General features: G+C 53.1%; 3 protein-coding genes across 3 annotated transcripts; 2 read left to right on the top strand and 1 right to left on the bottom strand.

The window, feature by feature from the left end:
* The first annotated feature begins 1,152 nt into the window (after window positions 1-1,152).
* nrps9 (putative nonribosomal peptide synthase) lies at window positions 1,153-8,541 on the top strand. Its single transcript, XM_024824014.1, has 2 exons — window positions 1,153-1,696; window positions 1,749-8,541. Exons 1-2 carry the CDS (start codon window positions 1,262-1,264, stop codon window positions 8,373-8,375), a joined length of 7,062 nt encoding a protein of 2,353 aa, XP_024683989.1. The 5' UTR covers window positions 1,153-1,261; the 3' UTR covers window positions 8,376-8,541.
* Window positions 8,542-9,182: 641 nt separating this feature from the next.
* P174DRAFT_386809 (ankyrin repeat domain-containing protein) lies at window positions 9,183-10,379 on the bottom strand (the record flags this gene model as incomplete). The annotated part of the gene is made up of 2 exons (XM_024823324.1): window positions 9,183-9,647; window positions 10,047-10,379. The coding sequence occupies 2 exons, from the start codon at window positions 10,377-10,379 to the stop codon at window positions 9,183-9,185; spliced, it is 798 nt and encodes a 265-aa protein (XP_024683990.1).
* Window positions 10,380-11,135: 756 nt separating this feature from the next.
* On the top strand, window positions 11,136-12,474 carry P174DRAFT_502750 (putative zinc metallopeptidase; the record flags this gene model as incomplete). The annotated part of the gene is made up of 2 exons (XM_024831114.1): window positions 11,136-11,177; window positions 11,252-12,474. The coding sequence occupies exons 1-2, from the start codon at window positions 11,165-11,167 to the stop codon at window positions 12,472-12,474; spliced, it is 1,236 nt and encodes a 411-aa protein (XP_024683991.1). The 5' UTR covers window positions 11,136-11,164.
* Between the last annotated feature and the right edge of the window lie 29 nt (window positions 12,475-12,503).

The raw sequence follows: 12,503 nt of genomic DNA on the forward strand, positions 1-12,503 counted from the left end.
TCTGCAAGCCATCAATGGATTTTGCCCACGGTAGACATACTATTAGACAGGGGAGATAAAGTGATAATCCTTATTGTGCATGAAGCGTCTCCATTTGGATAGCACAAACGAGTCGACTCCAGTCGTACTACTTCCATACCATGTGTGCACATCATTGTGGATTCTGCCAGCTACTCATTTTTGAGTCTATCCTTCCATCAAACAACTCTGGTAGACATGTTGCAAATCCAACTATCAATGCGTCATTGTGGGACTTGCATAATACACTCAGCTGCCTGGGGAGCTTGCATGGCGCTCTGCCCTGAAAAAGTGGTCTGTACTGTTCAAGGCCTGGACTCGGACAACTGAGCTATTCATGCTTCTCCCCGACAGCCTCTCATTAATCAGGCCTTTCAACCGACCAATAAGCTTAATGGTTGACATACAACATGTACTAGATCCATCGCGAATATGCAAGGGGCTATCGATATTGGCACACGGGCTTTGGAGATCACCGTCCGCCAGCCACAATTTTCGGTCTCTGTGGGGTTTACAGACGTCGTCAGGCTGTATACATCCCATTTCTTTCGGATACAACGTGTGCTTGTTTACACTTGGGCCCGGATTGCTGCACGCGCCTGCCATGGAGTAAGTCTCGACGGGTAAGCAGCGAGGGATCTGCAGATCTTTTACTACAGGACGAGATTTGCCCCCCTGCTGTTCTGTCTAAGGAAAAAAAGAAAACAGAAAGGCAAGCAGTTGGGTCTTCGATATTGGAATTTGGGCTTTTCAGCTGTTGAAGATCGACCGTGGCAGTCACAAAAAAAGCGCCAGCTGAATCTCACACATAGATGCTTTTGTCGAGTCAGAAATGCAAGTAAGTCTAATAGACATGGTCGTTACCAATGCCTCTTTCAGTAATTCCGGAAGAAAGCGTAGCATTGGATTAAAATTCTGTACCCAAACTATCATCCATGACTACGCTCATAATTTGGCACGGTCGGGCAACCAGTCAAAGATGACCCTTGCTTTGGAAGTGGAATCCAACAAAATGTCCGTGTGATCTGAGGACCTGGGATTACTGCTCATAATTTGGGAGTACAGTTCAAATTTACACGTGTAGCCCTATGCTGACGGCCCCTGCCTGTTCGCTTAAGAATGTTGCCAGACGCTCTGCAGTTGTTGAAGGACAGTATCATATTCTTCTTAAGCTGCATGAGCTGGCATAGGTGACACCTTCCTTAGGGCAGTTCCTTCATTTTCAAAATAACACGCACTACAAATGACTACGCAGAATGGGGCAAGAACGCAGGTGGACGGGGGTGCCATCTGCTTCTTTCCTACTATGACTCGGCCTGACATGCAGAGTATCACTTTCGATAACCACCTTGTCCAGAAGTTGATGGCCATTCCCAATGCTCGCGATGCAGGTGTGCATCTCCTGCTGGCGGGTTTGTGGGCATTAGCACTGCGTCAGTATGCCGAAGTCGACACGGCTCGGTTCGATGTATCGACAAGTATATCGGCCAGTGGAAAGGGTTCTGGAGGAACGAAGCGTATTTTCAGCAGCTCCCTGAGCCCATCAGACCCTGTCTCGTCATTGTTCGACATCAGGAACTGGGATATCCGGTTCGTCGATCAGAAGCACTCAGATTCCTTCAACACGGGCGTCTTCGTGATCGAGAACCAGAACGGGAGATGTCTTCTCGACGTCGAGGTACGTATACGCTCTGAAGTCGTGTCGAGTACACGGATTGATATCTTCCTAGTACCACGATATCAACCTCCTCCTGCAGTCCAACCGGACAAGCGCGGAACTGTCCCTTGTTTACCGTTCGAGTGCAATCGCCGGTACATACGCAAGGCATCTGGCCGACGGCATTGCACAGGCGATTGCATCTATATCGGAGAATCCCAACCAATCCATCGGAGAAGTAGATTTTTGTTGCTCGCTCCAAAAGGCACAGGTCATTACCTGGCAGAACGCAAGAATCATTCAACCAGATCGGTCGTTCCTATTCGAATTCATCAGCAGAAACGCAACGGTACATGGAGACACTCTGGCCGTCGACTCGTGGGACGGACAATTCACGTATGCAGAGCTAGAGGAGCTCTCTACTGTTATGGCGACCAGGTTCCAAGAGCGAGGCATTGGATCTGGGGACCTGGTACCGGTGTGTTTCGAAAAGACAAAATGGGCCATTGCAGCTATGCTTGCTATTAACAAGACCGGGGCTGCTTTTGTCCCACTCGATCCGGCGTATCCTCAAAGTAGACTGGAGACGATCATTCAGAAGACACAAGCCCGCGTTGCTCTCGCTTCTCCAACGACTGAATCAATCCTTCGTCCATTGGGTTTGCCCCTCCTCGTTATTTCCGACTCCATACTCAGCTGCTGTCTCCTACACAGCAAGCGGTATACTGCTCCAAACAGCGCAGTTGCTCCAGCCTACTGTTTCTTCACCTCGGGAAGCACTGGTGACCCGAAAGGCTGCGAAATGAGCCATGTTGCCTTTGCCAGTATTGCGACACACGCACGGTCACTACGCCTGAGTCAGAAAAGCCGGAGTCTACAGTTTGCTTCATTTTGCTTTGGTGCCTCCTTGCTGGAGATCTGGTGCACTCTGATTGTTGGAGGGACATTATGTATACCCTCGGACCATGACCGCCTTAACAGTCTCGGGGAGTTCATGACAAAGATGCGGATCAATTGGGCCTTTATCACTCCTACGGTGCTGGCGTCTATATCCCCTGACAATTTCAACAATTTGCACCTCTTCGTCGCCGGTGAACCCATTGGAGAACGTGACATCAGAGCCTGGGCACCGAGAGCACGACTTTTCCAGGCATACGGCCTAACAGAATGGGCTGGGATCTTTGCCGTCTCGAGGCAAATACGCACACCTGAGGATAGGAAGTCAATCGGCCATCCAGTAAACGCCAGGGCATGGATAGTGGACCCGTTAGATCACCAAAAACTGGCACCTATAGGAGCGGTGGGTGAACTTGTGATTGAAGGCCCCAGTCTCGCGCAGGGCTACCGGGGTGATCCAGAACGAACAGCGGCAGTGTTCCTTCAGCGGCCCCCCTGGCTGACTTTGCCAGCTTTGTCAAAGGACGGGAGCTCATTGCGAGTTTACAAAACTGGAGATCTGGTGCGATATGCAGAGGACGGTTCGCTGGTCTACGTGCGGCGGAAGGACAATCAAGTAAAGATTCACGGTCAACGTCTGGAAATTGGCGAGGTCGAGTATCATGTCAGGCAACTCTTCCCCCAGGCCAAGATGGTGATAGTCATGGTTCATGAGCCCTCGGATGCGGGGAGCCACCAGCGGAATCTCGTTGCTCTCACTCTTCATCCGCCGAACAATGGCCATACTGGCTTTTCGCATGGGAAACTAGGGTTCGCGGAGGTGGATCAGGAGTACCAGTCGAAGGTGGAACATGTCAGGAACGGCCTACGATCTCGCTTACCAGCCTTCATGATTCCACAGCTCTTTCTTCCTCTCAGCCAGATCCCTACCACTATTACCGGCAAAGCTGACCGCCGATCCCTGTGCCGCGACGTCAACAAGCTGTCCTACGCTCAGCTTCATGGACTTACTACTCAGGTGGTAAGTACTAGAACAGCACAGGGCAAGGCCGAAGAAGCAATCCATGCAGCCGTGTGTGATGTCTTGGGTCTGGTGCCGGAGCACTTTGGAATGCATGACAATTTCTTTCATCTCGGTGGTAATTCGGCTTCTGCCATGAAGCTTACCATGTCTGCTCGACGGCAAGGGCTGCGCTTGACGATACGCGACGTCTTCAATCATCCAGTGTTGGCTGAACTCGCTTCTGCTGCGAACTTGAGCAACGGATGTGAACGCCCAGCAGTCCGAACTATGGAATTGCTGGAGCCAGAATCAGTCTCTGAGCTAAAGCAACTGGCAGTATCCCAGTGCCGTATTGGCGAAGACATTATCGAAGACATTTATCCGTCCACGGCCCTTCAGGAGGGACTTGTCGCCATGACTGCACGGGACCCTTCGCTTTGTAAGGCGAGGGTGATTTGCAAACTGCGCTCGAATGTTCGTATCGATGCTCTTACAGCAGCGTGGGAGCGTGTTGTACAGCTGAACGACGTCCTACGAACTCGGTTTATCTTATCTGCCTCGCATGGGACGCTCCAGGTGGTTTGCAAGGAACCCTTTTCGTGGGCTCGGGCACAGAATCTCGAGGACTGCATACAGCAATCAGATGCACTCGTGCACCGGGTTGGAGATAATCTCGTCCATGCGTACATCATTCCTGACGGGAAGGACGCAGACTCAGCATCCGCATTTGTATTTGTTGCGCATCACGCTCTCTGCGATCAATGGTCTATACGGTTGCTACTGGACCAGCTGACAGCTGCATATGGACACTCCAATCTACCGAGCAACCGATTCAGCGCGTTCATCAGGTATCTTATGAACAAGAAATCTCACTTCAAGGACTACTGGATCAGCCAGTTCCAGGGCCTCGAGGCAGTTGCATTCCCTCCTCTGCCCTCTCCCTCCTACACTCCTGTGGCTAGCGAAAAGTTCGACTTTGGAATGAACCTTCTCGGAAACTCAAACAAGCAGATCACTACGGCAAGCTACATTAAGCTAGCATGGGCTGTCGTCACTTCCTGCAATACTGGCAGCATTGACACTGTCTTTGGCATTACAGTCAACGGTCGAGGTGCTACCGTCGACGGCGTCGGTGAAATGACCGGCCCAACCATCGCCACCATTCCACAGCGTATCAAGCTGTTGCCGGATCAGACAGTCACGAGTGTATTGGCCGAGATCCAGGCTCACTCTTTGGAGGTCATTCCATTTGAGCAAGCCGGTCTACAGAATATTCAAAGGTACTCGCCCGAGGCAAGGTCGGCCTGTATGTTCCAAAGCCAACTGATTATCCAACCTTGTCCTCCGAGTCCGCCAGATCTCTTCGAGGCTTGCGACTTTTCTGCAACTCAGACGGGAGGATTCTCTGCTTACGGCCTCTCAATAGAATGTCAGATGACGCACCATGATCGCCATTGCGAAGTCACCGCGACCTTTGATCCTGACATGATCAGTCGGCAGCGTGTGCAAAGGCTGCTGCAACACCTTGAACTGGTCTTGCAAGAGGTCATGGCAGATCCCTCACGCAAAATCGGCGATTTGCCCCGGATGAGTCGGCAAGACTGGGATCAGATACAGCGATGGAGTGGCACTCTGCGCCCTGTCTTGAGGCAGTGCGTGCATGATATTGTCGAGGAACGTTATCTGGAGTATCCCAATGCATGTGCGGTATCTGCTCCCGACGGAGATCTCTCCTACGCCGAGCTCATACATTCAGCTAACGCCGTGGCGGCCGAATTACTTGCCCACGGTGTCGAACCGGGCAAATATATCCCAGTGCTGTTCGAGAAGTGCAAGTGGTCGCCAGTGGCTATGTTGGGTATTTTGAAAGCAGGCGCCGCATTTGTTCTCCTTGATCCCTCCTATCCTCCCCAGCGTCTCCAGGCCATTTGCGAAGGCTTGAAGAGCAAAGTTGTTCTGTGTTCAAAGAGCATGTCTGAAAAAGCGGTCTCGCTCGCTCCCACGGCTATAGCTATCCACGAAAATGCCGCATTCCGGGCAGATGATCCCAGCGCCACCCTCCCCGTTGTCAGCCCAGAAGACCCAGCATACGTCGTCTTTACATCCGGGTCAACAGGTACTCCAAAAGGCGCAGTTATAGACCACCAAGCGTATTGTTCCAGCGCCGTAGCGCACAACCGCGCGCACTTCCTTGATAGCGACTCGAGAGTGCTGCAGTATGCCTCCTACGCCTTCGACGTCAGCATTATGGAGACGCTCAGCACACTCATGGCTGGCGGGTGTGTCTGCATACTATCCGACCTGGAGCGCCATGATCACTTTGCCGACTCTGTTCAGAGGCTGGCAGTCACACATGCGTTTTTGACTCCTTCTACAGCCCGACTACTAATGCAGCGAAAGCTCCCATCGCTACGCGTGCTAGTCATGGGTGGCGAGGCCATGTCACCAGCTGATCGCAACTACTGGATGAAACGAGTTCGGTTGATGAACGAATACGGTATTGCCGAATGCTCTGTGGCGTCTACCATCAGGAAGATCTCAGATGTCGAGCAGAGGGACATTGGTTTCCCGATGGGCGTTGTCGCCTGGATTGCAGATCAGCGTGATCACGAAAGGCTAGTGGCAATTGGAGCCATTGGGGAGCTCCTGCTTGAAGGGCATTCGGTCGGTCGAGGATACCTGGATAATCCGGAAGCCACTCGGCAGGCCTTCATCGAACAACCACGCTGGCTGCGGGCTGTGCGCGATGGGAAGCCAAGTCGGGTGTACAAGACCGGTGATCTAGTCCAGTACAACGAGGATGGCTCATTGAATTTCATAGGTCGGAAGGACTCGCAGATTAAGATCCGTGGGCAGAGGTTCGAGTTGGAGGAGGTCGAGCAGCACCTTCGCCGGATCGACGAGATCCAGGAAGTAACGGCAGTCGTTGCAGCGCCTTCGGATAGGCCGACGCAACCGTATCTGGTGGCATTCATTGTCCCGAGAGCCAGCAAATCCTTCTGTGTTCACTCTGCAAAGGCCCTGATTACGCCTCCTACAGAAGAATTCCGCCACCTCGCGGCAGCCATTCAATCCAAACTGCACTCGATCCTCCCAGGCCACATGGTGCCGTCAATTTATCTTCCAGTCACCCTAATGCCAAAGACAAGCAGCGACAAAGTCGACCGCTGCAGACTGAAGGAGGAAGTCGGGAAACGGTCTTGGTCAGATCTCCAGGCGTACAGTGTCTCAAACACGCCACGCAGGGCTCCCTCCACCGGTGTCGAGCAGGACTTACAGCGAGTGTGGGCGCAGATACTCGGGGTCCCTCGGGACAGCATTGGCGTGGAGGACAGCTTTTTCCACCTTGGTGGTGACTCTATCACTGCCATGCAAGTTGTTGCAGAGGCGCGCTCTCGAGGCCTAGAACACTCCATCCAGGACATCAATCAACTCAAATCTATCGAAGCGATTGCAAAGAAGATCGGTGTGGTTTCGACCATCGCACATGTTGTCCAGGATGAGGTAACGGATGAACTGTTTGGCTTGACACCAATCCAGGAATTCTTCTTCGAAATGTACCCTGAGGGAACGTGCCGATTCAACCAGAACATCCTGGTCCATTTCCAAAAGCCGGTTGCAGACAGCAATGTGGAGAGGGCGGCAATCAAGTTGGTCAGGAATCATGCGATATTACGAGCTCGCTATGCCCGGCAGAGTGACGGTTCATGGAAGCAGTTTCTCACAGGTTACACCGAGCAGTGTTTTCGTTTCAGCGCGCACAAGATCAATTCAGTACAAGAGATGCGGCATATAATCGGCCAGAGTCAGACATCGCTGGACCCGGAGCACGGCCCAGTGTTTACTGTGGACCTGTTCGAACACGATGGCCAGCAGTCCCTTTTCATGATCGGGCATCAATTGGTGCTTGACCTTGTGTCCTGGCGCATTATCTTAGCTGATATGGAAGCGATGATTCTTGAGCCTCAACACGAGCCCCAGCTCACAACGTCCTTCCAAACATGGGCTCGTCTGCAGGCCGAGTACGGCGCGCGTCATCTGGAACCACCACCCGTCCAGCAGCTCTGCAGTATAGATGAGCCCTCGATGCGCAAGTTCTGGGGGGCGGTGAACAATGCCAATACAAGGGGAGACTCCAAGACGAGGCTGGTCCGGCTGAGCGAGGAGCTTACCAACAATGTCTTTGGCCCTACCAGCCAAGCCCTTGACGTCCAACCGGTCGAGCTCCTCCACGCAGCCATCCTCTTCTCTTTCGTACAGACCTTTCCTCACCGACCTGCTCCCTGCATCTTCGGTAAAGCCCACGGCCGCGAGACGTGGGATTCCTCCATCGACGTCACCCGCACGATTGGGTGGTTCACCACTCTCTGGCCAGTGGCAGCACAGGTGAGTCTATTGGATAGTCTCGAGACGGTAGTGCGTACCGTTCGGCAAGCTCGACGAGCGATGGACATGCACGGATGGAAGCATTTCACATCGATATACCACAACACTCAGCAGGAGAAATGCAGCGCCGGGATGCAGCTGATGGAGATAACCTTCAACTACGCGGGGAAGTTCCAGCAGGTTGAGCAGGACGGTGCCCTCTTCCGCATGGAACCCATGGCGAAGCAGAATCTGTTTGATGGCGCGGGCGAGCTGGGCCGGTGGGCCATGCTCGAGATCAATTCGGTTATTCTTAACGGCATGTTGGAGTTTCATGTCACCTATAATCGGGGGACTGATGAGGCTCGTGTCTTGTCTCCGTGGATGGATAATCTGGTCAAGTGTCTTGAAGGTCTTGCGAGCGGGTTTGCTTAGATGGTTGATCTGGAGAGTGATATCACAGAATGAGTTGGTCTGGATGATGGTGAACAGGAAGGGTATTTACTGAGGTGACCATGTAGAGTAATTGTTCTGATCACATAAAGATTGACAATAGTCAGGTTCATTAACAGACAACATCCTGTTCTGAATGCGACGACCTTGATGACCTCCTCGGGATGCACACCCTGGTCCTACGACATACTCAGCGTGATGTGAAAAGAACTGAGTATTGTTTGTAATCCCAGCTTAATCTCATCCACTTGCCAGTATTAGTCTGAGTTACGCGTCACAATGAGGTTCCAATTCCGCATCATATTCCAACAGCATGTCCACCATCTCCGTCCCCTCCCCCAATAGAGTGGTGAATAACCATTCTCATCTCTTGCATTAATATGGGGCAACGCGCCGAAGAAGCATCTTCAAAAACTTTGGGCTCCCCATCTTCGCAGCGTGAACGAGAGGCGTTGCTGCAGTGTCGTCTCGACATTCAATATCCTCCCCTCGTTCCAGCAGCAAATCTGACAATATCCGGATGGTCCCCGTCCACGGCGGAGAAGATAAGCGGTAGATCAGGGAGCGAATCCGTATATTTGATAGCTAAAGGGAACTCACTTATTGGCGGTATTACTGCCCATAGTTCAGCCCACAATGGCCTCCAAAACAGAAAGAGTCAGGCGAAGAAAATAACCATTTACTGATGAGTGTACGTGCTACCTGGATGTAGAAGTCGGGTGTAGAGCAACGGATGGTAGTCTTTCGGTATGTAAAAGGGTAATCTTCTCTTCTGCTGGGGCCTTTGAGCTATACTATTGGTATTGCCCTTCTCTTTACAGATGCCTCAATCAAGGCAGCAATATCCAGATGCCCAAGCTCATTCGCATACATCACAGCATTTCTGCCGGTGTGATCTGTGATCGCAGCATCGATCATTGGATGACTCAAAAGAGCTTCCACAACAGCTCGCTGACGCGTTTTCGCTGCAAAGAAAAGCGCCGTCCTGCCCTGGTGCTCTTGTGCATTGACGTCCGTACGGGGATCATCCAAGAATAGTTGCATCAGACTCGTGGATTTGTTAAATGCTGCCCAGGTCAGAGGTGTCCAGCCAGCGTTGTCCTCGCAATTCACGTCAATATCGTCTCTGGCTAACAGGAGCTTTAGCACATCATAGTGACCGTCCCACGACGCACAATGGAGCGGCGCTGTGCCGATCAAGCTCGCATGCCCTGGGTCTGTACGATCGTCTTCGAGAAGTACCCGGACAACGGCCTCATGACCGGCCTGCGCAGCCCAGTGAAGAGGGACCCAGCCTTTACTATTCGCTAGGGTAGGATCAGCACCATGCTGAAGTAGCAAGGCTGTCATGCTTTCACTGCCAAGATCCGCGGCGGTGGAAAGTGCCGTCTGACCAAATTGATCTTGGTGGTTTACATCTGTACCGTTATCGAGCAGTAGCTGCACGATCGCCCTGCAGTGGCCTCTGACAGCGTACGAAAGCGCCCGTTTGCCCTCGGAGTCTTCCGCATCAACGTTGCATGATGGCATGTCGACTAGCAGCTTTGCAATTGACTCGCGGCCGTGCAGCGCCGCTACCATCAGCGCTGTTTTGGAATCCTCCGTGTGGCGATCCAGATCGATTCTCTCGTCCGCAGACAGCACTTGCACCACGGCAGTGTGACCTGCGCCGGTTGCCGAGATCAGCGGCGTCACGCCGTCTTGACGTGGGCGGTTGATGTCGACATCCGGTCTGGCGAGCAGTCTCTCCACGACTGCTAGGTGGCCATTAGAGCATGCCCACCAGAACGCGGTCTGTCCGGATGTGTCGGGCAGGTCGGTAAGAGTCCCGGGTTGATCCAGTAGGAGTTCCACGGTGTCGAGCGCGCCAGTCTGTGCTGCTACACTGAGGGCAGTTTCATGGAAGATGTTAGTCGCGTTCAGGTTTGCGCCTTTGGATAGCAGGAACTCGACGATCGTGCCGTGTCCCTTTTCGGAGGCTAGCATGAGCGGTGTCCCGCCGTAGTGCTTGAGGGATTTGATGTTGATGTCTGCCCCGCCGTGGTCGAGGGCGTATAGGGCTGTGCCTAGATTCCCGGTTTCGGATGCCCATATCAGCGCGCTGCTTCGGTTGTGCAGTGCGTTCTGGCGGTAGAGGCACCGGTTCGCAAGAGTGTGGAGCCTGTGATTTGTCTGGGAGAAGGCGTTGATGTCGTGTTCGGAGCCGACATGTTGGGTGAGGATCTCTAGCAGGATTTCGTCTGGCAGATCGCAGAGTGTGATCATGATGTAGATTAATTTGTTCGAGGACTTTTTCTTCCTACATTCGAGCTCGCAGGTTATCCCTTAGCCTTTAGGTGGCCTCATGCATCATGCTCCGCCTCAACGAATACGAGAATAGCCCTTGGACGCAGAAGCTTTCACTTGGCATCGCCGATGATTGGACTAAGCTAGGATATTTCGGGTATAATACTAACAATAAACGTCTCTGGAGCTACTGAAAGCCCCGCCAAAGTCTTTAACCGCGTGTCTCCATTCCAACTGTCTAGCTTCAAGATGGGACATGATACTGGAGGAGGCAGCCGACAACAGGCATAGCTCGGCATGATCGATCCAATCAGCAGTGCAAACGAAGAGATCATCGTATCTCCTTATGCGCCAATCATATATGAATATCTATCTTAATGAAGCAAGGGATGCAGGATAACGCGGGGTATAAGTACTCGCCCACGCCGCAAGGACATAAGAGAGTCCAACCTTCTCCCCCACAGCCCAATTGAAGAGATACCACCATGCAGATGAGAGGTAAGTTTGCACTATTAATATAGATCAATCTAACAATAATATAAGCTCCCACCATCCTCAATGGCCTCATTGAGAAATACCGCCCGGACCTAACCCCTTCGAGGAAACCTACAAACAAATCCACCGCTCCCCCGAACTCTCCGGCCAAGAGGAACAAACCTCCAAAATCGCCGCCTCACACCTTAAAAACCTCGGTTTCGACGTCCACACACACATCGGCGGCTATGGCCTCGCAGGGGTTCTACGCAACGGACGAGGGCCGACCGTCCTCCTCCGCGCCGACATGGACGCCCTCCCCGTCGAAGAGAAAACCGGCCTGCCCTACGCAAGCACCAAAACCGCCACAGATTCCGACGGGGAGACCGTCCCCGTGATGCACGCCTGCGGCCACGATACCCACGTTGTCTGCCTCATGGCTGGCGCCAGCCTGCTGCACGCAGCGCGGGAGCACTGGTCCGGAACACTGATCTGTCTGTTTCAGCCGGCGGAGGAGCATGTGAGCGGTGCGCGGGCGATGATCGAGGACGGGCTGTACGATAAAGTCCCGAAGCCGGATGTGGTGCTTGCGCAGCATCTGGTCCGGATGAAGACGGGGACGGTAAGTGTGAAGGCTGGGAGGCTGCTGACGGCTGCGGATGGGATGCATGTGCGGGTGTATGGGCGTGGTGGGCATGGCTCGGCGCCGCAGTCGTGCATCGATCCGATTGTTATTGGGGCAGCGATTGTGACGAGGCTGCAGAGTATTGTGAGTCGGGAGGTGACGCCGGGGGAGTTGGCGGTTGTGACTTGTGGGAGTATCCATGGGGGCACCAAGTCGAATATCATTCCGGATCAGTTGGATCTGAAGCTCAGTGTGCGGACGTATGATAAAGAGACTCGTGAGCGAGTCATCGCGGGGATTAAGCGGATTGTTGAAGCTGAATGCGAGGCAGCTGGTGCCGTGGAGAAGCCATCTGTCAAGATAGTCTCGTCCACACCGGCTACCATCAACGACGAGGCTACTGTGCGTGCGCTCAAGGAGACTTTTGGCGCCTACTTCCGGGAGAATCTGGTCGAGTCGGAGTCTATAGCGGCAAGTGAGGATTTCTCCCTTTTAGCAACTGCGGTTGGGGCCCCGTACGTGATGTGGACGTATGGCGGCGTCGACGAGAAGACATGGGATGATGCCGTGGCCAAGGGGACGGTGAACGAGCTGCCGAGTAACCATTCGCCGTTCTTTGCGCCGTGTATCCAGCCGACTCTGCGGACGGCCGTTGATGCGATGAGCCTGGGGGCGCTTACTTTTCTCCGGCTATAGGGCATACTCCAGTAGATGAGTGCATTAAT

Source organism: Aspergillus novofumigatus (genome assembly GCF_002847465.1).
Source record: "Aspergillus novofumigatus IBT 16806 chromosome Unknown P174scaffold_3, whole genome shotgun sequence".
NCBI classification, from domain to species: Eukaryota; Fungi; Ascomycota; class Eurotiomycetes; order Eurotiales; family Aspergillaceae; genus Aspergillus; species Aspergillus novofumigatus.